The sequence below is a fragment of the Epinephelus lanceolatus genome, chromosome 19 (assembly GCF_041903045.1).
Source record: "Epinephelus lanceolatus isolate andai-2023 chromosome 19, ASM4190304v1, whole genome shotgun sequence".
In the NCBI taxonomy this organism is placed as follows: domain Eukaryota; kingdom Metazoa; phylum Chordata; class Actinopteri; order Perciformes; family Serranidae; genus Epinephelus; species Epinephelus lanceolatus.
In genome coordinates, this window is record NC_135752.1 from 13,068,248 (window position 1) to 13,095,470 (window position 27,223).

At 41.9% G+C, this 27,223-nt stretch overlaps 1 protein-coding gene across 1 annotated transcript in view; it reads right to left on the bottom strand.

Moving 5' to 3' along the window:
- The window catches only part of ntng2b (netrin g2b), a 77,336-nt gene that overhangs the window by 19,741 nt on the left and 30,372 nt on the right, over nucleotides 1–27,223 (bottom strand). Inside the window, exons 4-5 of the mRNA XM_033647330.2 lie at nucleotides 12,210–12,382; nucleotides 9,530–9,559 (exon numbers count right to left, since the gene is read on the bottom strand). Coding sequence (XP_033503221.2) covers nucleotides 9,530–9,559; nucleotides 12,210–12,382 — 203 coding nt within the window. The remainder of the gene's footprint in view (nucleotides 1–9,529; nucleotides 9,560–12,209; nucleotides 12,383–27,223) is intronic.

A 27,223-nucleotide genomic window follows, 5' to 3' on the forward strand; every position in this document is an offset into this window, starting at 1 on the left:
AGCTGTTCTCACAGCACCCTGGACCATTTCACACAACTGGCATCATGCCATAATTACATCTCATCAAAGTAACCCCTGCCTACCTCTACTCATGTCCGACTCTGGCCCCACTGGACCTACTCTCTAACGCATCTGTCACGGCTGCACACACACGTGCAAACAGTAAAAAAAAAAAAAATGCTCTTGTGGGAAGCATGATTCTAAATCACAGTTGTTTCAAAAGGCTGATGTAGCACAGCAGTGAGCATAAATGCATTTAATCTCAGTAACCCATGCTGCCTTGGGGGTAGCAGTGATTCGAACAGTTCTTGGCATTAATCTCAATCAGCTCAGCCTGAACTGTCTCACATCAGACACTGGCAGCCAGAGCATTCGGGGTTCCCGCTTCCTCTACGCTGAGTGACAGAAGGGACCTCAAAGACCACGTGGTTGTTTTATTTATATCTTGACACTTCATATATTAATGCCCCCACCCCATGACATAGTATTTTGTAATCTACCGCAGTAAGATGAGGTTAATGTTAAGGGGAATGTTTTGGGCTTAGTCCTGATTCTGTCTCGCCTGTTACCCTTTTCACATCTTTCCGTCACTCTGATCCAGTGGCTGATGCTCCACAATCCTCTGAATGATGCAAAGACAGTGTCAACTGAACTCAGACTTTTTTGCAAACCTTCCACTGGCAGTGCTCATACTGCCTCTCACTCACTCACCCATGTTAACTAGATTTCACTGCCACTACCTAAATTGAATAACAATTGACATGCGATATGATGCTGGACAACACAGGATTATAAAAGCTTGTGTATACGAGCATGTTAGTGACCTTCACCTCCGGAAAATTGCCCATTTCAGAACGGTTCCACACCATAAAAATCACACCGACTGGAAATGAAAATGATCTCCTAATTTTAAATTAGATTATTCTATTTTCTGGCAGCCTCTACTCTATATCTACTGTCATCTAGAGCTATGGGTGTGCCTTACCTCTGTTCTCACTATGCCTTGGCTCTGAGTGTTTTCCCTCAGTTTCATGTAGGCTTGTATGATGGTGAAGATGAGTGAGTACAGACTCTATTGTGATTGGATGGTGTTGATGATGATGATCAACGACCGTATGATGTGTGGACTCCTTTGGGACTGGGTGAGACAGATGTGAATGTTCAGGGATTGTCTCTGAAGGTGTGAACTCCTCTGGTGTCAGGGAAACTCGGTGCTCCTCTGATGGAGAGGATGCTGAAGGAGGGTGAACCTGTGCTGTAACAGGAAGTGTGTCAGATTCTCCCATGGGTACCATTGGAGGCTCAGACAAAGGCCTGGTGTGTAACACATTGTCTGTTAGTGGGGTTGAGCTGTCTGTAACTCGGGATTTTGCTGCTGGAACTCTCGTGTCTGTTGCATCAGTTGCATGAGGACGGAGAATGTAAATGCAGTGAGGAATGAGCAGGCTAAGACATTAGCATAAGAGATGCAGCCTCAGATTGTTTTTCCAAAGAAAGCCTAGCTTTCCTTTTTTCCTCTTCAAATGTGCACATATACACACACACACAAACATCCACGTTCACACACAGAGAAGTGAGAACACACAATGATAGTGTGATTTCACACTGCTGAGATAGGCTAAACTCAAAAGCTGTTCCACAACCCTTTTAGTGCTGGAAAATTGTGTTGTTTCTGCAAAACACAGTGACTGTTAAAGGTGTGACTATTGTTAATATGGTTGTAAAATAAAATCACACAGTGTTTGTCAAAGTGTATTACTCTGTTTTACACTTACAATGTTGTGTATGGATGTGTGCATATGTGTTTGCACACACTCAGTTTTGTCATATCCAAATCTGAGAGATGAAAAATAATGGAAGTGTTCATCTTTCACCTTCACAACAGCAATGACTTAATTACTGATCTATAAATATAGCACTGTACATTGCTGCAATATATCAACTACATAATATGAATATGTAAAAGTGCTGGTATAAGTGTGCCTGTTTAAACTGCTCTGATGTCCTGGCTAATCATCACACTATTTTCCACTAATGTGAATCTAAAGTAGTTTGGTGGCCACATTTTTCTTCAGAAGTTAGTTAATGACAGAAAATAGAATAATTGTGCTGCTAGATATTCAGACTTCAGGCTGCAATACCGATTTTTCATGCACTGCACAAAACAGTCTGTTGCGCCAATAATACATGTATAATGTACAGAGAATTTTGACATTTCAATTCAAAAATGCATGGATTACCAGAACCATCTGGGAAGCCATAAACACACACACTGCAGCCAACAACTATGTAAGAAGAGCAGTAAAGGAGGCAAAAATGGACTATGGGAAGAAAGCGTAACTACAGTTCCAGGAGGGCAATCCCAGAAGCTTGTCAAGTGCGTGCTGATGCATCTACAACAAGAGAGCTAAACAACGTTTTTGCTTGCTTTGAGGCCATAGGTGGCCAACTAGCAATAACAGATAAAAAAAGGTTAATGGATGGGTGGGTGCACCTTTCATACCTATCAACCCTGAGCATGATGTCAGGAGGGCTTTCAAGCGTGCGAACCTCAGGAAAGCAGCAAAACTAGAAGGTATCAGTGGCCGGGTCATTAAACAATGTGCTGTCCAACTAGCGCTGGTGTTCACAATGATATTTAACCAGGTCAGGCTCAGTCTGTCATACCCATGTGCTTCAAGAAGTCTACCATCATTCCTCATCATTCCTAAGAAAACAAAATCATCCTGCCTGTGGCACCAGTGGCACTCACTTCTGTAGCGATGGTTAAGGATTGCATCTGCTCCTCACTACCCAGCACACTGGATCCACTACAGTTTGCCTACCATCCCAACCAATCAACAGAAGAAACCATAGCACACATCCTACACACCACCCTATCTCCCCTGGAAAAGAAAGGGAGCAATGTGAGATTGCTGTTCACTGGCTACAGTCCAGCGTTTAACACCATAGTTCCCTCCAGGCTGGCCACAAGCTCAAGAAGCTGGGATTAAACACCTCAATATGCATGTGATCCTCGACTTCCCTGACAGGCAGACCCAAGGTGGTGAGAGTGGGTGGACACACTTTTGCCATCCTTATCCTTAACACTAGAGCACCCCAGGGCTGCGTTTTGAGTCCCCTGCTCTACTCCCTGGACACACACAACTAAGTAGCCAGTTCCGACTCTAACACAGTCATCAAGTGTGCTGATGACACAACTGTGGTGGGCCTGATCATGGGTGACCTGCTGTTGTCAGGATGACAGCCTACTCCTGAATATCAGCAAGACCAAGGAGATGATGGTGGACACTGGGAAGAAGCAGGGAAAGAACTATACCCCCTTGATATCAATGGCTCCTTGGTGGAGAGGGTGGACAGCTTCAAGTTCTTTGGTGCCCACGTCACTGAGAGCCTGACCTGGGCACTGCATGCTGACTCAATGTTGAGAAAGGCAAGGCAGAGACTGTTTTATCTGAGATGCCTGAGTAAATTCTGGGTATTCTCTCAGATACTAAGGAAAGTTTTCTTCCTGCATGATTAAGAGCATCCTGATGGAGAACAACACTTCCTGGGTTGGAAATAGGACTGAACAGGACTGCAAGTGCCCTGCAAAGACTGGTTCATTCATTCGACTGAACATATGAGGCGCTGCTCTACTTTGCCTCAATGATGCTTACACCAGGCATTGTTAGACACACTTTTTTTCTACATGATGTTGCTCAAACCGTTCTGTTCCCTGGAGGACAGTGGTTGTCCATCTTCAAGTATATATTTTTTATTTAAACTAGGCAGCTGGAAAGCAGAGATTGACAACACGTCAACCAGCACAGGAATGAGGGATCTGACAGGCTTTAATCTTGGGCTAGCAGGGATTTGTAAGAGCTACATCATCAATAAAAGCAGGAGTTTACATAACTTCAAACCATCATAGCTCACTATTCTAGTACAATCACACTACAATCATGACTAAATAGGATGCACAAATCTCATACTACCTACTTTCTAAGTGCCTACCTTCACTTAGATGAGAATGATGAGAGTTTGAAGAGCTGAAATGGGAGTTTCCAACTCCAGAAATAGAGTTACTGGAGGCAATGGACTCTGTATGTAAAAGCAAAAGGTAAAAAAAAAAAAAAAAATGGGGGCAAGGTCTTAGTGTCATTTTCAGCCATGTAACAGCGCCATCACTCTCTCACGCAACGCACCAACAATCTAATCTGATAATTATGTAATCCTGTGACATGTGCCTGTCTGTCTGTACAGATGGACTCACTAACTGTCCCATGACACTCTCTCTGGCACGCACACACACACACACACACACACATTTTAGCGAGTATACAGTGTGCAGTCTCTGCTTGGACACATTTTTAGGTGTCTTCTGCACAAATGCATTTGCATATAATGAGATCATTTGTCACTTGTATTAATGTAGCCTGAGAAATGATAACAATAATGTTTAATGCCACCTGTCAGTCTTAGCATTCTCATCATTTATTACGGGAGTGCTGGACATTGATTTAGCTCCACACTAATGAAGACATTGTGATTCAGGGCCAGTTAACGTTTTGCCAGAACACCTAATGGTGGCGGACGGAGTGACAGCATGGGTGTCATTAATATGTCACATGATTTTCCAGACATGATCTAATCTCTCTCAGTCTGAGGCCAAATTCAGTCTTTATAAAAATGCAAGGATTTCAGTAGACGAGGATGGCGGACAAAGAGGATTGTGGTCGGGTGAGTGGTTGATCTAGTTGTACATCCCCATTGCGTGTGAGGTTGCATACACTTCTCCGTCTGCATGTGTCTGCTTGTACTTTATACAGGCTACTCTATAGCTCTGGTACAATGAAGTCATGTGGAGTCATGGTGGCTGGATAGGTAGAAGTATGACTGGGTTTTAGGATTTGGTTTGTCTGACCTCCCCTCCCCCTTCTCCAAACACCCATCTGTCCAGCAGACCAATGGGCTGTGGGCTCTGTGGATCAGATTTTCTTGCCAATAGATCGCTAATCCTCATCTGAGCATGCTCAGTGACTGAACTGGGACAGGGACATGACAAAGGGTGCAACTGCTATGACATGCTGTCCAACCCATAAGTCCTGCTGTACTGTGTATAAGGATGCATTTGCTTCAGCAGCACAAACCACAGTCGAAATCTTATCATTGATCTCCTGTAAAATCCCACAGTACAAAACCTAAACTGGGATGTGCATTTTCAGATTCCAGGGAAAAGTGATAATACTGAAAACATGATTTATATAACCGACTTTTATGTGGATGAAAATTTAAAAAATAAAATCCCAGGCAGCTTTTACACTTTTCGACGCAGTTCAGAGATAAAGTCAACATTTTCTGCACAAGTATTGCTGTTATTAATATTAGAAAATAACCTACAAGCTGAGAGCCAGAGAAGATAACTGAGATTACAGCTGATTTTATTCACTGATGTTGTTATGCGCTCTAGTTATAAATGTCACAGGACCTTTATCCACACACGGTACAATAAAACCTGTGTGTGGGTATGTGTGTCAGAGTGTGCATGTACAAACAGTAGTGGCGACCGCTCTGTGAGAATGGAACCTAAGACCTTAGATCCCCGGGAGGAAAAGAAGGGGATGAAGATGATTTATGGTTTTCACTGAACTGCGCCATATGCCCGCCATAACTCTACACGCAAGCGTACACACACACACACACACACACACACACACACACACACACACACACACACACACACACACACACAGGGTTTGCTCACATCAGGGTCAGGTTCAAACCAAATACGCTTCTAAACCTGGGATAAAAAAAAGGCAGGAATACACTATGAACTTCCTTTCTGGTGTCCCAGAAGTGTAACTGAATAGTTCTGTCTGAACTGTACTGTCTGTACTTTAAGTATGATATATTATAAATAACATGAATTAGTTGTATATATTTTTGCACTCATAATTTAATAGAAAGTGATTTTAGGAATAAAATGTAGTTCATAGTTTTCAAAAAAGACACAGCTCATATCTGATTACATTTTAAATAGATGCATTGACGCTGCAATGATGATTCGATGAATCCCCAGTGACAGAAAATCAATCTGCAACATATCTGATAATCGATTGTACAACAAGTATATTCAACCAGGCAACCTGATTGATCAGCTAGACATTTAGAACATGATCAAATCAACATGACAGCACACCCTCCTCATCAATAAAATATTACTCTGCCATTTCCATGTAACTTCCAGAACTGAATCAAAAATCAGCAGGCTACAGTATTGATACAATATGGATCAATTTGTTGTCAAGTTTGATTGAATCAATTTTCTTTATAAATATACCACTTATGGTGCACTTTAGTAGTTTTATGACTGCAGTGAAAATGTTGTTTTTTAAAGGCTAAACGCCAACATATATTGATTTAAGCAGAATATTTTCTTAGATAACTTATGTCTATTTTGGACATTTATTGACTTTTGGACTTTACAGTGCTCTGGACTTTTTTTGGTAATTTGTTGGATAACATCAGCTGTGTCAGTTTGTTGATTACACTGTGATATCTTAAAAAGTGTGGATGTGACGTTTGTGAAAGTAGTAGCTAGTAGTAACTCCATAGATTTGTTTTTTCAGTTACAACAAATTCGACTTAGCATGGCAGTTTTGTGTTTGTGTATGGTACATATTCAGTTTGGGAAATCCTATGTTCTTTACAAAGCATTAATGTCAGTATTAGTTCTGTCCAATGGTTAATTGAATATCTTTGGGCTTTGGACTGTTGGTCAGACAAAACAAAACCTTATGATGGACATTTTTCACTGTTTCTACAAAATAAACCGTAGATTAATTGGCAGTAAAAACAGTAGTTAGTTGCTGCACTATTATAGAGGTTAAATAAAGCTCAAATGATCACAATATGACTGTAAACAACATGTGTTGTGTTTACATGTGATTTTCTGTGTCCTTCACAGCGGGGCTTTACAAAGCTTACAAAAGACTGTAACTCTGTTTGTTTAATGTTAAAGCTTTTGTCAGCCCCTCCTAATTCACAGCTAATCAGTGAATTCTTTGACTTCCCTACTGATGTCAGCCAAACAACAAAAGTGCTGTGCTGTTGAACAAACGCTGTTAATGGATTTCCTTCAGACAAAAAAGAAAAGTCTGACGACATCACAGTGATGCCGAAATCCCTTCACCTCCCACGTCCTAAGTGCTTTTCTGTTGGAACATGAGAGGTCTGCTGCCTACCAAGATGGCAGGTTTAAATTTAGCATGAGGGCGAGTCGGGCTTTGAGGTCCACTTTACTGTACATTCAGGCGGCTGACAGAATCTGTTCACATCCATCCTGCGCTGCTTAAAATCAGTCAGTCAGAACAAATAAAGTCTAAATGTCCATACAGTTTGATGCCCTCGCTCTCAAGACGGGACAATCCACGTCTGACATTAACGTCATCTGAGATATATACAACCAGGGAAACAGTCGATGTAAGTTGCAGGATGAATTATGGATGATATATACCCAGACACAAGCACACCACTTTTCAGCGTCTATAAGCAAAGTCATAGGCACACAACTTTGCTTTGTCACAAGCGTATAAGTCTACAATATTATTGGACCAGCTGTGGCCAGCAGTGGACCAAGTACTTAGAGACTTTACTCAAGTAATAGTAACAGTACTGCACTGTAAAAATACACCAGTACAAGTAAAAATGTAGTAAAAGTAAATGAATACTGTCACCAAAATCGCAGAATGGCCCCTTTTGTAGTGTTTTCATAGTATATATTTGGATTATTATTACGCATGTATTCACCTATAAGATGGATATTAAAGTTTTCTGGTCAAGGTGTAACAATTTCATAATTTGCAAAACAATGTCCTCTTAAAAAATCATATTTCATTTCAAGGCAACAACAATTTAGATCAACTATAAATAAAAAGTTTGACATTTTGGGAAATAGCCTTATTCTTTTGGCGGAGAGGTAGCTGCTACCAGAGAGGATTGGTACCGCTTTCATATCTGTCCGTCAAATAGGAAGTTTCCATTTTTTCGTGCTAAACAGCTGCTTGCTGTAGCTTCATAGCTGATGGACAGACAGGAGAGTGGTATCTATCTTCTCATCTGACTCTCATCAGAGAAGCGAACAAGCGTATTTCCTGCCAAGTCAAACTATTCCTTGAAGAAGTGTGAGAATCCTGAAGGAAGTCGAATAATGGAAAAATGACACCTTACTCTAGAAATTTAATAAAACCAATTGAATTCTATTGAAATGTCTGCAACGGCAGATGTTTCCACTGGTTTGAAGAAAATAAAACTTTCAGGACTGCAGTGTGTGCAGTATGGATAATGCATATCTACCAAGTAACTACAGCTGTCAAATACTTCTAGCTATGGCTAATGTACTTTTCCGCACCTTCCCGAGGGGCTCCATGGGGCTCATGGGTAAAAGCCGGGGGCCGCTCAGCTTGCGAGATGGTTATGGCGTTCTCTGCTTTGCCCTTGGGTCCACCCTCACCTTTGGGTTCCCCCTGTGTATCACCTTCAGCTTCACCTTCAGTTTTACCCTCAGCTTCACCCTCTGTCTCATCTTCAGCTCCTGGAGCAGTAAACATCTTAGATGAAGTTGACGTTGTGGCTAGTCAGCAGCACAGGTAAAAAATGGTGATTAACATAGGGGAACTGAATCTGTGGCAACCTGAAACTGAACCACTAAACTCATTATCTGCCCATTAGCAAGCATCATTCTTCTCTTTGATAAATCATACCCATTATTTTGTATCTAATTGTGAGAGGAGCCCTTTTAAAAGCAGACTTCTGCAGTGCAGTCCAATTGCTCAGTCTATCCATGCATCAGCCTTTTACTGTCCGGCCATGTGGAGAACAGCCCAGTGCTGTCAGGGTTGATGTTGCCACTTTGCCGATCGTTTCTGTCTAACAGCTCGGAGGCTGAGAGCCTCTCCACAGAGAGAATCCCTAATCAAATTCCCTTTTATTCCTGCCTCCCCTAGCTCCTCACCCGGAATCACACTGCATTACAACACACTAACATATGCCCACATCCTTCTCTACCATTTCTCTCTCTGTCTGTCTTTTCTCTCTCAGCTCCCTTTGCTGCTCCAATCCACCGCCCATTCACACCCAGCCCTCTCTCTCTCATCCCCCCTTTCTTCAATCCATCCACAACACTGTCTTTAGTTGAAATAAGAAAAGCAGAACTGTGGAAGAATTCCTCCTGTGCAGGTTAGTGTGATGTGCTGTGATGAAAGGACATGGCGACAGAGAGGCCTATTAATAATGAAGCACACAGGGCCCAAGCTGCAGCACTGAGAGAGGAGACGCAGGAAAAAGAGAAATGAGTGACTAGAGAGCCAGCTGAACATCACAGGGGAGAGGGAGAGTTTAGGAGACATGCAGGAAGCGAGGTATGGGGTTAAAACTTACATTTTAAAAACAATACAACAAAAAGGTGGAGAGATGATGAGAGAGAGAGGAAAAGAGAGAGAGAGAGTGGAATACCAACTCCTCTGCTTTGCTTTGCATTATTACTTACTAGAACCGGAGGGGGAACCAGCAACTGTACCTGAAAGAGAATAAGAAAAGGGAGAGGAGATGAGAGCTTGTTTATTTATGCATTCAATTTGCCTAAAGACTTGACTCTGCCTCATTCATCAGACTCAGGTGGCAGAGAGAGCTTAAGAGCTGTTCTGCAAAATAAGGGTTTGTTGTAGACCACCTCTCAATGTCTTGGAGTCATTACTGGGTCTGTGCCATCTCCCTCCATCCCCCCTTATTTAACCTGTTACACTTCCCCCAAATCCTCAAATGCAGAGGGCCTCATCATATATGTATGTTTTAAGAGAGCGCTACCACTCTGCTACGCTCGAATCAAAACTTTTTGCCTCTCTTGCATGTTTTCCGAGATTGTATTTATAGTTAGCTTAGCTTGGCATGCATAATGCAACTGCATAGACCAAACTGTTTCGTGAGCCATTTTGTGTAGCATTTCAGCCGAGCAAGTTGCAAACATTTTAATTTTTAAATTCCACTAATGGGATTCAGGAGTTTAAAAGGGTGGTGATGGGCTCTGAAGGTGTGTGTCAGTGCCATTAGAACTGGGTTGGAAACAAGAGTATGATGTAAAAAAAAAACAAACACAGATGACAATAGTCATTCTCTGCAGTGAGTGCAGGTACAGGTGTATGTGAGTGTGTCTCTGCTTGTGTTTCTCTCTCTGCTCATATGAGCGTGTGAATGCTTGTTTGAAAGGAGGAAAGTAGGGAGGGGCTGCCCTAGATTATTATTTTATCATAGCTAGCTACTGTAGCTGGCTACACTCTCCAAGAGGATTTCCCCCCACGCACTCCCACGTTGTTCCACAGCTCTGATCTGCTCTCTGCACCGAGGTGACTACAACTCAGAGAGCTCAGCCTCTCCATTGTCTTCTCTCCACTTCTCCTTTCTTTTCAACTTGTTCCCTTGATCCTGCTTTTCATTCAGGACCTCAGAGTGATGACAAAACCTATACATCCATCAATAGAGATTGCTGGAGAATTTTAAATAACTGCATGTATATTCGTTTTGAAAGACTGAAATGAATTGTATTGATGCTGCGGGGGAATCTGGGATTATTGTAGTAGTAAAAATGAGAGTAGGATAAGAAAAGAGAATAAACACTTTAAGTTAAATATTAACAATTAAAGAACAACGTTTTTGCTGTTGGATTAAAATGTTCCCTTTGGTGTAGAGGAATCTTTGCTAATATATTGTGACCATCACAGTTTTTCTGTAGTAAAAGGCACATTTCACCTGACTTTGCAGTTCCCATCAGCGATACAAAGCGCTTCAGCATCTTTCAGCTTTACTGTTTTGGTTCATTTTCACTGCTTTCATTGGCCTTATTTCATCTTCAGTGAAAAAACATATTTGCTTTCTTATTGTGAGTTAGATGAGAAGACTGATGATCATGTGTGTGAGGTAAATTAGCTACAGCGAGCAGGTGGTTATCTTAGCTTAGCATAGACTGACAGGGAAACAGCTCACTGATCAATGCAATTCATCTCATTTTTTTAATCCACAAAAAAAGTGTAAAGAGTGTAAAGATGACAATTTGCCGTTTTATGCAGAGCTTCGTGGTTGACTATTTCATGGATCTAAGCGTCTTATTTATTTATTATTTTATATCTATCTTCTTATCTAGTTCTTGTTAAGAAAGCGGAGTATTAGACCTCGTTTACACCCAATATTAATATGCATGTTGGGTGATTGGAACACAAGTGGATAGCTCTAATACAGGTGTAAATGCACCCAAATGCACTGCTCAGACCATATTCGGAGGTGGTCTGAGCCGCATGCAGTATGACAACATTCCTTTAACAATGTGTATGCTAATGTGTCCTGGACCACACTGAAGGACCAACTACATATCTGATGTCCTTGCCCTACTGGACAAGCAAACTCTCTGTTGCTGCCGTTACACAGGTTAGATGCAGCGCTGAGAGACCGTCTCAGCAACCTCTTTCCTTGTGGTGAATGGTCAGTTCAAGTCTGCCCGGTTAGCAAGAGCTAACAGAGCAGCAGCAGCGGCTGTTAAACTGTACCAGTAAACTCACATTGACACCAAAACAGCTTGACTCTGTCTTTAAACCTGTTAATAACCGTTAACATTAGCTGTGTGTGTGTGTGTGTGTGTGTGTGTGTGTGTGTGTGTGTGTGGACTCTCACTAACTATCCCCAGCTTGGAGCTCACACTCCCACAGGAGTAGTCTCCTAATGATGGTGAACGAAATGATGTATGTGTGTATACATGTGATGCATACAGAGCAGCGGAGTGAGATCTGATCACATGTGGTCACTGGAGACACGTGGAAAAGCATTTTTGGTGTGAGCAGACCATTTGTGATTAGATCACCCGAGACATGAATACCAGTGTGAATACCAGGTGTAAACATGCTTCTAAAAGCAGAATAAATCTTCCTAATTCTGCAGCAGTGTTTAGGTTCCTTACAGGACACATTCCCTTTCTGTAGTATTGTATTGCTGCATATTTACTGTGAGTGTGGCAACTGAAATCAATTACTGGTAATAGTCGTATCCATACATAATACAGTAAAGCAAGCTGCCAGACAGCTAGAGCACATGTAAAGACTCAGCAGTATTGTATCTAACTGAGTGCCAGATTGATGAGTTGGATCAACTCAATTGGAACAGATAAACATGTTTAATGTACGTACAGGTGTTGGGGGTTCCATTGGGTGTTGGCAGGTAGGAACCAGCCTTCCAGGATTTGGCTTTGAAGCCCTTCCTGCAGCGCTGGCAGTCCTGGCCGGTGGTGTTGTGTTCACACTGGCACTGGAGGTTCCCATCCTGCAGCAGGCACTGGGAGGCATGGAGGTTACACTTACACCTTTAAAAGGAAAGGAGAACATACAGATGACAAAGGTGAGATGACATGACCTGAGACAGAAAGTGAAAGTTGTAATGACACACTAGCTGTAAGTGTTCATTATGTCAGATATTATAGGACTTTTACACCAAGGGAAAAAAAAAAGCGCAAGTACTGAGTGTTAGAGATGTGCAGCAGAGACGGAACACAAATCTATTATGGGTGAATTGCATTACAGTAATTAATGTAAGACAAGATTAAACAAGATTAAGATTGTAGGATTAAGGTACGCAAGGTTTTACGTAATTTGTTGTTTACTGAGTGGACACTGGAAATCACACTGTACACCTGACAAACAGTACAAAGTAAGAGAAACTAATGATCAAAAGTAACTTTCTGTGTGCGTGCATGCATTTATACTTTGTGTAGACTCGCTTAGCTAGACCTATCTCCACAGTGCTGTGTCAGCGCTAGAGAAAGGTCTGGAATCACAGAGTATCTTTCTGCTATAGGGGGAAAAACGCTTTGGGTTGTTTTTGTTTCTTTAAACCAATCAGTCGCCTTGGGGCAATTCTGAGCCCAGGATACAGCAACGTGGCTCTTGCTAAATAGTTTCTAAAGAGAACTTATTTGGTGAAACATTTGCACGTGGGAGGTCGAAATGGCCCCACAGAAGTTAAACAGTCGCATGTCACTTTATGATTTTATGATTCAACATTTACTGATAAAAAAGACAAATGTAACTTGATAATCTGTGCACTCAAGGTGAAGCTTGACTATATTTTAGCTCTGAAGGGGCATATTGGATCTGCAGAAGGTTTGCTGGCTGTATGTGGCTCTAGCAAAACATTATTATGACAGTTCACAGAAGCTTGTGTGAAGTGACGCGCATCGGTACATTAGTGAGTCACTTTCACTGGTGCATGCCACTGCCAGAGTTAAAAGATGTGGCAAATCAACTCTGGCTGAGTCACAAAGTGGATCATGCAACATCAGGCATGAGAGTCCTGAGAGACGGAGTCCGGGCTTTTCCAAAGCACATTCACAAGTTTATTTATTTGTTGTGGATCTTTACAACAATTCACCCAAAGGACAAAGCAGGCATGCCTTTTTGCATGATCCAAATCTTTGTCAAAACCTGCCATTTTCAGTGTGTAACTTGTTAGCTCCGAGGTTTGTGGTGGTGTTTCCCATGGCAAAGGGGATTTAGAAACAGTAACATGCAGATAGCGTAAGGAAGGGACTATGCCGGTTGAAATCAACGGCCCAATGGCAGGCTTACATCGACAGTCTACATCCGCTGAGTCAGACTATACTGTTTGTGGTGGTATGAGTGTGCATACTGTACACATATGCAGTCAGAAAATGTTTAGGGAAGCATAAACGAGAGTTAAAACAGACTCAGAAATCTCAATATGCAATGCCATCAAGATTAATTGGCTAAAACAGTACATTTATATAAAGACAAATATCACAGTTACTATGTTAAGTGTTAATGTTTTGGTCTCAAATTCAGTTTTCTCTCAGAAGCCACTGGCAGAGCTACAACATCCATTTCTATATTGATGTTTGCTTGTGCAGTTTGTACAGTTGCCAGTTTACCTGATTCAGTTTCATTTGATTTCATCAGAAGCTTTATTCCTGTATCTTCACACTAGTAGTAGTAGTAGTAGTAAAACTAAAACTAGTAGTTTTGCAGTATTTTTTCCATTTATTTCACTATTTTAAAGAGAAATTTCAGTTTTATACAGAACATAAATGTCATGTAAGTATTGCTTGTTGCGTTTTTCTTTGTAAATAATTCTGGAGCACAGGTAAACAAACAGCAATATGTAAAGTGGAAAAATATTATACACTTTCGAAAAATTGAATGCATTATTGTAGGTTCAAGTTGGTAATCTGTTTTCCCTCTGTCTATCCAAGACCGCCATTTAGGAGCAAATTGTTGTTTACAATTACTGCCTGTGAAATTCAAGTATCTCGAGTGTATTTGTGTACGAGTGTGCATGCATGCATAAACATAAAGCGTGCATACGTGTGTGCACAGTGCAACCTCGGCAGAGGGCAGGGCCCAGGTGGGCTGATCCAGAGGTCGAAGTTCTGCTGGGAAGGAAATGAGGATCTTAAGGACATTCGGCAGCTACGACTTTAAATTACAGCCTTTTCCAGATGAGCGACTGGACTCCAATCCAGTTTGTTCCACTGGAGTGAACAGCTATCCGTCTGCATCAAATATTCAAAGAATGGCCCCTGTATTCTGGTGAGATGACTACTTCAATCTTCCTTCCTCACACTAATCTGCGCTTTCTCATCAGTTTTTCTTTTTCCTTTTTTTTGTTTTTTTTTTTGTGGTTCATGCTGTCAGCCCACCAACCTCAATCCTAGTTTCACGACAGTACTTCACATGCAGAATAACGATGACTGAAACTTAGAGACGCACAGTAAGCTTCACGGGAAAAGAAATGGAGACAGTCGATCATGGTGAATTGTGTCTCGCATCACATTGTTGCTCGCAGTCCTATAAATTACCCACGTTTCTCTCTGATCACCTGGACGAGCTGACAGGACGTGCCAGGGAGAATCCATCCTACGACAAGGCCTTGTTTCCTGCACGCTTTCTGAAGGACACGAGCTGTCCACTTAGCAAAGCGGGAAATTGAACATCTCTTTTTCATGGAGGAAATAGAGGGAGAGTGAGTGTGTGTGAAATGAGACAGGTGTGTGTGCATGCGGGCGCGCGTGTGTGTGTGTTCCTGCTTTGTGTGATTGTGATGCATTTGTCTGAGAGCGGCGATGACAGACAACAGATCAGAGAAGCAGAGGCGCGGTGACTAATGCCTGGATTGAGTGACTGACAGCGCCGAACATATCACCGCTTCTCATCTCCTGCGTCGTCGGTGATAAATCTCATCTGTCTCATCTTAAAAGTGGAAGCGCCACTGAGTGCAGGAACTAGAAGTTGTAACTTAAAATCAATACTGAAGAACAGAGTGATTTTCGAGGTATGCTCTGTGCAGTTTGTGTCTCTCAGGCCTAATGGCTGCAGCGTATTAGAGGAAATGGCTTCACTCTTGTCAATTATCTGGACAGTTGACATATAGTTGAGGTTAAAGCCTGCATGAGCAGATGAGTCTGGATCCATGAATGTCCTGTGACGAAATGTCACTGCGTCATAATATTGACTAAATATTAACTAATTTAATTATTAAAGGAAAAAATTGCTTGCAGGTTGAAACTTTCACGACTTTGACACTCCATCCCCTTGACCTGCTTTTCTGGCTCCTGCCACATAGCACAGCCCAAGAAGACCAGGAGTACTTCTTGCCTTGCACTCCTTCCGCATGACTGATGTGACACTCCGACTTTTTCAAGTGCCGTGTCTCTTTAGCTCTCTCTCTTTCAGATGACAGCTTGCACTGGGATTTCTCTCGATCCCCCTTCTTTGGTCCCTCCACACAGAAATAATACATGGGCACAATCATATGTTAATGTGCAAGATGTCTGCCTTCACTGCAAAGTCATCAAAGTGGGAGTAGCAGCTCTGAGCTGAAGGAAGTTAAGACGGGACAGCTGGATCCATCACAACCCTGTCTATTTACTTAGAGAGAGAGAGAGAGAGAGAGAGAGAGGGAGAGATGAAATTAGAGAAGGTGAGTGGAGGAAAAGACAAAGAAGGGCAAGAGAAAGCTGGGTGAGAAAGAGTCTGGGAGCAGAAGGAAATAAGTGATTCAAATGTATTCCAGTCTACATTAGAAACCACACACACAAGGTGGTGTTTTAATTAGCTGGTGTAATTATGGGTCAATACCTCTGTTTATCAGTCTGTTGGAGACTGTTCTCTGAAGAAAAATGAGAGTATCACTGGTTTCAGCAAATGGGCAGAAATGGCTTATATTTACATTTAAGCAACAAAGCCTCTAGCAACCACGCACACTACAACTCATCTGCTGGTAGCAGAGGAGGAAGTTGGGTGATGTTATTATAGAGCCACAAAGTCTGCAGAGGAAGGAAGTTGGGGTGGATGGATGGGCCAGCAAAATATAAGACTTTACTGCTGGAGACTGCAGTTTGTTTTATTGTTCCTACTGAAAGCCTTTTAACCATGACCGCAGTCATTCCCTAACCTTCACCATCCCAAACCATGACTTTTCCCCAACACCTCCACCCCCACCACCACCATAGCAGTGTAACAGCTGCTATTTTACTTTTGAAATAGCGATGTCATCCAGTGATAGTGTTGTTAGATAAGAAATTGTGTTGTTCTGGAGGAACTGGACCAACAGTGTATTTTGTCATTTAATTTAGGGGTAATCCTGGGCTGTTGGCTATGTTGCCTTCAAATTAGAATCCTGAGGATTTCAGTCCTGGTTGTTCTGGTGACACCTGTGATTGCTGGTGGTAATAGCTAGCTAGGACATTTCCATAATATGCTCAGTCAGTGGCCCTACACATCAAACGATGACGCTCTAGCTACACCTCCAGCGTCACTTTTTGATGCTCAGGGACTTTGTGTCAAGTTACATACATTGTCTTCTCAAAATAAACTTTCATGTTCACAGGAAATGTACAGTTTCGATGTGTTAAATGAATACAGTCTTGTTGAAAAATAAACTTTCACGTGGGTATTTAACTTTCTTAGGCAACAAAAGTACATGGTTAGGTTTAGAAAAAAGATCATGGTTTTGGGTTAAAATAAGTACATCTCACTAACTAAATATAACATCATGTATGTCACGTGACATACGTCACATCTGTGGCATGACATGCATCGCTACATTGCCGAAGTAACTCACTGTTCAATTTTAGTTTCCCACAGGACACAAACAGTGGTCTCCTGGGTGAAAGTCCGCTGTTTGTTTAACCCGTCCCTCACAACTCCCACCTTACTTTGACTTTCTCACTCTATATACTAGAGCAGTTGCCCAGAGCCTCAGATAATGATGAGGCCCACTGTGTGGCATACAGACACAGAGGGTGCCTCTGTATTTTGGTAACCGATGACAAGGGCCACCGACCAAGCATCAGCATTTGACGTGTTGGGAATTAGGACGGGTTGGTCCAGATCTTAGTTCGAAAATGCTGATGTGTATCAACCACTGGGGACAGTAAACATACATTGAGTGGCTCCGTTTACAGTGCAGCCAAACAGTAACACACGGACTGAGAGAATTCACTGCATCACGCTGCTTTACTAAAGATGACTGCAGAAGGCACTCAGTAGTGTCGTCCTACACTGAATGTTGTTTTCCCCCATTATGTGAAATACAGGCGTACACTTGCTTTTGTCTTCTGTATCACTTCCAATGCGTGCATTCACTGTCTCCTGTGGATTCATTTGTGTGTAGACAATTTAAATCCCATGCGGGAAAGGCGGACTCTGTCACGGATAATGAAATGTAGTATATTTAGAGGCAGAATACAAAAAATGAAAAAAAAAAAAAAAAAAGCTGGCTAGAAATAAACGTATTTGCAAAGTCGCAAAATGCTGAAAGAAGTCAAGGAGTATAAAGTAGATACTTGAGAAAAGACTGTTGAATATTAATGAACCAGTAAGTAACTACTTTCTGACCAATTCCTCAGTAGATCATTCCTGATCAACTCTGAATCAGCTTCTAAATGCCATAACATACATATTAGTCACTCTTTTGTGTCCCCCTCAAGTAAAGTGGTCCAACCTACGGATGAAAGCATTACTCATTTAATACTGTAGCTTGGCATCCCTGTTTCTTAAAAATTACAAATAAATATTTCTAATGTGCACAGCATGTGTTTCAACAGAAATATAATGCTGGATTATGATTTGTAGGAACAGAATTATTAACTGTTTAATGAATATAATTCTAAAGTTGCAAAATGTTGTGAACATAACTGCAGAATACTCATCATATGTAATTATTTTTCCTACAATATGGTTCTTTATTGATTGTTTAGGCAACTCAATGCACTTTACATTTAGATAAAGTGTGTGGTTGCAGTAAACTTTACAAAAAAGTTCAACAGTGATACAAGACAGGATATGAGAGTGATTTCTGTATTTAACCAAAGCTAACTTTCCTCATTAGAGTGTTTTTGTAACCTAAACCTAACCTTGTGCAGAATGTGAATCCTGGCGTTAAAGGCCTGGACTATGTACCCAGACCACCTCCCTGTGATGTCTGTGTGGTACAAGAAGTCACACTTTGAGGACAGATGTTTCCAGTGAACATAATCCAGCCAGCATTTACGTTTACTCCTAAACATACAAGGCAAAACTATTTAGTAAGATACAAACAAAATTCTTTTGCGACATGATTGGTACACGTGTAATGCATTATCTACATATCTGCATGCTCACGCTAACCAATAATGATCCAGTAAGAGACAGATCCACTCGTTGTCAGCCTATGTGTGTCATGTGTTTCTGTGTCCATTCACAGTGCAGTCTGTCGCTGTGAAGTCATGTCGGCCCTGTGTATTTAATGATGCGACGACTGCCTGTTTTAGACGGCAGAGACGCAGCAATTAGGGGAATAAATAATAAGAAAGATAAACAAACATCAAGGGGGAGTCATGTGGTGGCAGAGCCTGAGAAAGCAGCTGGAAGCAGCAGTTAATGGGGCTTTATCTGTCTCTTTACTGAAGTCGACGCCTATTCCTCTATTTCCCTCCGGGGACACAGCTATCACTCCTGCTCTCTTATTTTCGGTTTTGCTCTCTCCTCCCACTGTATTCTTTACTTTTGCTCCCAAATTCCATCCACTGTGACCGTTCCAGTGCTCCAGTCTTTTCTTTTGCTCTCCCTCTTTGATCTACCATATTATCCCACATCTTTTTTGTTTGTTCATTCTTTCTTTTTTCTTTTTCCTCTCCTGTCTGTCTGACTATGTAGCCCTTACTCCTTTAGCTTTTGCTACTGCCGGTTGCACCAGTGCTCACTGAGGAGAGCATTGGGTAAATTGGTTGTGGACATGTGTTTGAGAGGAGTGGGCGGAGGAGAAAATAGGGGGGTATAGACAGTGCGGAGGGCTGAGCAGTCGGTACAGCAGGGAGTAGGGCAGTTGTGTCAAAGCCCTGACAGTCTGCCTCCCTCCCCAACTACAGTGGTGAGACTCGGAGGAGGAGCAGGAGGAGGGTCCGCATTGACGTGCTCTAACCTGTGATGACAGACTGCATCGATGCGGGTCTGACCCAGCAGGAGATCTCCCTCCTCTTCTACTCTGTGTTCGATCAGCCGTCACTGAGAAGGCCCACTCGCTATTCACAACAGCTCTCTCCCCTGATACCACAAAATACACAACCGGCTACACAACCTGCTGGAGTAAATAGTAGAGTGAGAGCCTAATGGGCAATGAGTGTCAGTGCTTTTGTCAGAGAGAGACTTAACACCCAAACCAGGGCTGACTGATGACACGGAGGTCTTTGTACAAATGCAAGGGATGAATAAAATAGCAGGAAAATGGGTCGGAAGTGACAATATAATACAATCAAACACAATAACACTACAGTTAGCCCAACTCTTGTCAAAAGTACAATATCTGATTTTCAATAAACAGAGGACTTGATTCAACTTGTGTTCTAAGTTTTGAGAGTTGTACTTTGTATGGATACTTTTTTCTCAGTTTCACTCTTATGTCCTTTTGTATCTGAAGATTAAAGTCCCTCTCCAATAAAAAATGTGTTTGTTACTTTGCTTGGATGTTCGACCTTCACTGTGCAGAATGATGGAGAGTTTGACACCAGTACACATTGATCTGATGAAGGGGAAAAGTTTCTTTATGCTCACCTGAAATCTGAGTTTAAGACGTGTTTTTACAAGGATGATTTTGTGACACCTCGTCTTGAAAGCCAATTGTGGTCCAATATGCAACAGGGCCGTAGTCAACCAAAGAAAAACATGATTTTTAAAAAATATTCTTTCTAATGGGTGTGTCATGTATTTACGCTATGCTACAAACAGCAGCAGCATGACAAGACGCTGAGCGTGTATTATATTGATTCTTGTGTTTTTTCTGGTTGCAAAATGTTGAAAAATGTTTAACTTTCATTAAAGTGCTGTGCTCGTCACTACTACTACTCTACTCAGCTGTCCAGTCACAGTGGAGAAAAGATGGGACAAATACCACAAAGACCAATCGCCCCATGTCATATGTAGAAATGCAGCAATTAACACTGCTGTCCACATAGACCAGTGAGCCAGAGCAAGGACTCTATCTTGTGACGATATTTGACCTCCACAAATATTTCATATCATAGCAACTAGGGCTGTCCCGAATAGGAGCTTTGAAATTTCAGTGAAAATTTCCAGGGAATATTCAAAACTTTGACAGGAATGCAATGGGATCTGGAGGTGGGGGTAATAGTAATTAATCAGATTTATAAAACACTGATCAACCACCAGCACCTGAGCCAACTTTAGTATGACTAAGCACTGCTGTGTGTGTGTGCGTGTTAGAGAGGGAATGATAGAGAGAGGAAGGTGGACTATTGCGATCAGTGTTTCTATAAATTATCAGTAACTGTGGGTTGGGCCTTGTCACTAGATGCAAAGCAAGTGCTTTTCTAGCGCTTGCAGCTGCGGATAACCATCCACAGTTCATCTCACCTGTTCTTTCCCTCATCAGACTGCCAATTTAATGCTTGAAGCAGGGGCAATGACTGTGCTCAGAACACTTGTCTCATTTGTGTCTGACACCTCCCACCTCCTTTAAATTTTTTACCACCAGCCAAGTGGTGACAGAACAAAACAAAAATTGAAGCATTCAGATACTGGTTTAGACGTTAATTACCATGGCAAAGAAGCTTTGAAGCATTTGGATCAGCCCTAATGGCAACCGGATGCAACCAAAGCATCTAAGCTGAAAAAAATGCTGCTGGGCGTTTTCAAAATGGAGCACCTGGTGTTTTCAGGAAGGAAAAAAAAACATTGTGATGGACACAAAGGAACACCAGCAGTTGTCCAACCAGGGACAATTTGGTTGAACAAGAGCATGTCGGCCAACTAATTGACCAACCAAATGAAATATGTCAACCCTACGTCATACTTTGCCCCCCTAAGTATGACAAACTTTAAGCGTCCACTGCACATACACTTAGAATGGACTTTCTCATTAAGTAGGAGACATGTTGTGTCCAGACTTAAAACTTTCAATGGAGGAGAAAGATTAGATGTCATTTTAAAAAGGCAAATAAACTTTTGTGTGAAAGAACATATAAGAGATAACATGTCTGGAGGCAATATCTAAGCATGTCCACAAATTCAAATCTGATTGCTGGAGGGCAGCCCGCAGAAAAGCCGAGCCCTCGGACACAGTGTGTGCTGAGCGCGGTGGGAAGCGATCAAGTGAGGAGTGGGTGTTGCGTAAAGCTGGGCTCATTGATCAGCAACACGCCTTATTGGCTTCTGCTGAAGTCTTTATCACCACGTCCCCTCCCACTTCCTTCCTCGCCTTGCCTCGTAAATTCAGAGCAGCTAATTGGACATGACTGCGTTTATGTTCCAGCTTCATAAATTTCTTTCTCTGAAGGGAGAGGATCGATTTTCCTCGAGTGCAGCCTCCCGTAGCAGGGGAGCAGCATGAGTGTCTTCAAACCTTCCCTCTCCTCTCCACCTTTTTACTCCCCTCTCAACCATCCCTCCTTTCTCTCGCGTGTGCTCTCTTCTCTCTCCCTCTAGACTAAACAGGTAATCTATAACTGACCTCCCCTGCAATCATGTGGTGAGAAGGGATTACACCATTCCGCTTTTCATAACCACAACAGTTCTTTCATACGTTTCTATCAAGCCATCTCACTCTCATTCATCAATAGCAGAACTGATGCCACTTTTAAACAAATCATTCCAGCCGAGATCATTATCTGTCATTATCTAATGAAAGCTGTTGAGAGCAAAAGACCACAAATGTTTTAGATAGATTTTCTGCCTTTCATGTTGTTTCACTCTCCCTCCATCTCTTTAGTTTCTCAGTTTTCTATCTTTTTTTTATGCAAAAGAGAGAAAACACTTCCCACTGGAGCATCTAAGGCAGCCAAAGGGACTGTGTGTTTGAGGTCTCCACAACACACACATGCCTGCAATCATTATATACTGTATGTTCAATGTTGGGAGGTCACTGGATGTTTTTGGCCTGTGGAAAAAAAAGAGGAGTGAAATTGTCCAGCAAAAAGACATCTTAAATTATTCAAAGCCCAGGAATGACCTTGATTGTCTTTGCAATCCACACCCTGTGTGTGTTTGTAGTGTGTGTGTGTGCCTACTATGCAGTGTAGGGGGATGTGTGACCTCCCTGGTGTGTATGTGGGAGGATTCATTATATTAGCACAGTTTGCTCTGAGTTAAAAAGTGTGTCTTTTAGTTAGTGATGCACTAGATAGAGGGACAGAGAGAGAAGGAGAGGGAGATATTGTGTGTGACTAAGCGTACGAGTAAATTATTTACACAGGATACAGTAAATGACTATTGCGTGCGTACCCAGTCCTGAGAGCATCTCCCTGATTGGTTGGTTTTGGTCGTGTAAAGAGCAGCAGGCAGAGTCAGGCCCACTTTGAGCTACCTGCTCTCTGAAGTATGTACTGTATGCACAGGACCAAATAACTAAATAATGGAGCCTGGGCACATCCTGTTCTCCAGTCCAGACCTCAGAGGACCGCTCTCATGAGCACAGCAGAGACTCTCTGTGTGTTTGTGCGTGTGTGTGTGTGTTTGTGTGTGTGAGTTAGAGAGAGAGAGATACTGGAACAGTTCAGGTGTGGGTTACATGCCAGCTGTGTAAAATGTACTGTTTTTGCTGGCCTTTCAAACTGCAGGGGTAATTAATATGCAGCTTTCAAAGATTTTTGTCACCCTGGCTGTTTCCAGTGATACATTGTGTATGAGCATGAAATACAATTTGTAAATAACTTTCTCAGCCACTTCATCAGTTGGTGTAACTCTTGTTTCAAGAAGTTCCTGGTTTTCAGTCTTTATTCAGAGAGTATCAGGTACTCATACTGTAAATGTTGTTAAAATTTGGGGTACCTTTATTAATTATATCAGAGAGCAGATGGACTCAGCTGCAACTAAGTAGTGTATGTTGAAGTATGTGCGTCACTTGAGAATAGCTTTAAATAATATCATAATCTAGGCTGTGTGTAGATTTACGTCACGTGGCTTTGGACAGCAGAGCATATTTAGGCATGCATGGACAATTATTTACTACTCTGGTACCTTTTTTGTTTTGGGTCAGTGTCTAATTGTCTCTTGTTTGGACCAGAAAATTCAGCTATTCAGATTTATTTATTGGGTAGGTATTTGGTTTTTAATTTGGGGATTTGGTTATTCATTTTGGGGTTTTCTTGTATGTTTTATCTTTTTATTATGAGAAATGAAATTTAAGAAATTACGAATTTATATTTTTTTTCCCCATACTTTGATTTACTTGTGGCAGCCCACTGCAGTACCAGCGTTACTATTTAAAGTGGGCAAAAATCTACTTCACTGTAGAGCTGTGTGCAGCCTATCGATCCCCCCCCTCCCCCCCCCCCCCCCCCTTTTGTTTTTCATGAGAGCTCCACTCCACGCTGAGGACAGTTGTTGAGTCCACCTGAACACACAGTGACAGAGCTAACTGTTACCCTCATACAGCTAACGTTGCCTCTTGGTTATTAATGGGTCTAACGATAAAAGTTGAGACACTTCTGTGCCAGTTTCAGAGTGTTGGGACTGTTAAGTGGCTTGGTGTTGTATGTTAGCTGCTGCTATGTTAACCAGGCAGATGGTGAACTGACCGTTGGCCAGAAGGAGAATGGCTCCAGCACTATATCTAACCTGTGTTAACAGAAACACTGAATCTTATAAATATAAATCTCAAATCTCAAATTTGTTGGAGCTAGTAGGCTGTTTCGGCGCTTTTGTTTCACAGCTTTGTCAGGTGTTGCCTTGAATTTGGAGCCTTTTATTATGAGCACTAATGTTCAGCCACCCCTCCCACTCCCTGGCCGAATTTTTGAGTATTTGCTGTTGATTACTACCGATGCTCCGGAGCGGGAAAAAAAAGGTCTTGGACAGCCTTACTTGTTTGTTTTTGCAAAATTTTCTTCTAGAAAAAAAGTGGGAGTTAGGCCCTGTACACAGTAGACCAAAGACTGCATTAGAACATGTTCAGACCAACTTTAGCTCTGTAAGAAAAATGCAGCCCTCTGACTCAATGCAAAAAAATGTCATCCAGAAAAAAAGTCGAACTTCATTCAACTTTAACACACAGGGATATCATCCAGCAAGACACTGGCCAATCAAAGTGCACATTCCTGGTAGATTACTTTGTATTTCTACTGTCAACACAAAAGTTAAAATGATTGATAACATCCGGAGTTGCACAATTCTGTGTCAGAGTGTTATAAGAGTGCAGTGTTTTGGTGTCTGACAAGCCTTCAATCTCCTGGATCTATTACTCAACTTGGACTACCTGGGTTGTATTTTATTGTCTTACTGGAGCCCCAATAAACACGCCCCCCAACCCCTTGCATGTTTTTAAAGCAGGGCTATTTTTGATCTGAACACCCACTCAGTCGAAAGTTACTGTCATCAGAGTCTAAGCCAGAACAAACTCAGTTACAAATCCAAAAACTAAAACATAAAGAAAAACAAAGCGTGTCTTTCTTGCACAAAATAAATAAGAATCCAGTAGTAAAGTTTATATCTGTGCTTAGTATGCAGATGTAAATAAAATACTGAGTTAAAGCCTCACATCAGCAATTTCACCTATACAAGTTTCCTCTGCTTGTCTCTACGTGACACTAATAAAAAGTTATTGTCCTATGAATAACATATGCTGAATGTTAGCACCTATAAAACGATCCACTCTCAAAACTTACTGACCACTGTGGTGGGTGACCCTCATTAATTCGTCCACTCAAGACATATGTTACTGGCATTTGGCACTTGGCGGGTGGTAATTTAAGACACTGCATGCCTGCATTGTAATATTCATGCAGCATGATGCAGCATGAATGATGCAGAATGGCTGACACCATTCTTCCTGATGCAGCCATGTCACCGCATTGTAAGGCTTCTTCTTCTAAAGACAGTTTGGCCTTGCTCCATCCGGCCCCGATCGTCCTGAGATCACTGCATAACAGTGCTGGATATTAGAGTGTAACCTCCCTGCAGAGTCCTTACCGCTGCTGAATGTGTTTTAATGAACACTACAGCAAAGAGTAACACCTGGGGAGAGAGGAAATTGGGCGTGAGTTGGGGGGGGGCGGGGGCATTATTATACATCCTCCTCTTATTTAAGATATGAACGAGGAAGAAGAAGTAAAGGGAGTTGAGAGGCGATGGGAGGAATGAAAAAGTGATGAAGAGACAGAAACTACATGGAGGTTTGGTGGGAGGTTCTTCCTGTTGTGCAGTCCCCCACAGAGTCTGCAGACCCCCAGGGGCGATATGGATCTTTGTAGGATCTTTATGTTTGTTATGTGTGTATATGAAAAACTTTGGAGCGGAGAACAGAATACACTCAGCGCCTTCTCTCTGAGACAATATGCCCGCCTTACGAACTTTAGAGACGCACTTTTGAACCTCTAATGTGTGAAAACATGTTATTATAAATTAGCACACCAACACACACGAACCCGCAGGCCTTCACCCATCTTCACCCGTGCACCTAATTTTTACTTTACTTTTCCTCAGTTGCATTTCCTCTAATTTAAATGTGAATTCATTTGGAGAAAGTCTCCGAAAAGTCACCAAAACTTACACACAAACACACACACCTGCAGACAAAACCTAATACAAAACACACATACAACTCACATAATGTGCATTCCTGTATAGCCATGTGTGTATTAGTTTCTAATTCCGTTGAGACCGCGCAGGGGAGGATGCCTGGGGAAGAGAAGCTGAGCTGGGATCAGCCAGAGGACAGGGGTTAATATAATTATCCTGCTAAAACCTTGAGACTGAAAGAACATCATTAGTCATAGAGAGAAGAGAGTCGCCCGAGCCGCGGGCCAGAGGAGGAGAGGAGGTGAGGACAGAGGAACAGAGGAGGAGAAGGAGGGGAGAACGGGGGGAGAGCTTCAAAACACACCAGTGCAGTTAGCAAGACAATTAGTACTAGGACTAAAACTTGGGGGTCTTTGTCAAAAGAAAAAAACAGGGAGGACAGTGTTTACCAGCGCTCGGAGCTGTCGCAGAAACTGCTGTGCTTATTCAGTAATTATGATATTTTGCTTAATAATCTCTATATAATTGAATTACTTTTGGTGAAATGGTTTAGCAATCTGATTCGTATCTTAACTGAACCCATAATGATACTCCTGTGTAGCCAAAGCTCAGCATTATTTAGTAATTAATGAAATGACCTCTGGTTTGTGCAGATTTGTTATGAAGCTGTAGTAACTGAAGGACTCAGTATTTTTTGTGAATGTGCTTAGAGGCCAGCAAATGGACAGATAGATATTAAAGGGCAGATCTTCAAACATGTGCCTTTTAGGGCCAATGCACTGATCAGTTACACTTCAGTTCAAATCCATGAGGAAGGTGAGAAAACTATATGCATCTATTTCTATCTCTTCACTCTGTACTAGATTTTTTGGGGGGGATTTTAGTGACTTTGTATGACATAAATATGACTGACTAACACAAGGTTCCCATAGGTCCTTGAAATCCTTGAAAGTTTCTGCGTTTGAGGGGAGGAAATCAACGCCTTGAAAGTTATTTGAAAGTTGATATAACTAGACATGGGTAATTTAAAGTGCTTAAATCTATATATGTAGTGCAAGAATAGAAAGTTCTTTTGATTTTCTGTTTACTTCATGTCAGTAAATAAGCTACGTTCTGCTGCTTTGTTAAAGATCAGGACATCTGTATGCCCGATGCAGAGTCTGCAGCAAATCAATAGAATT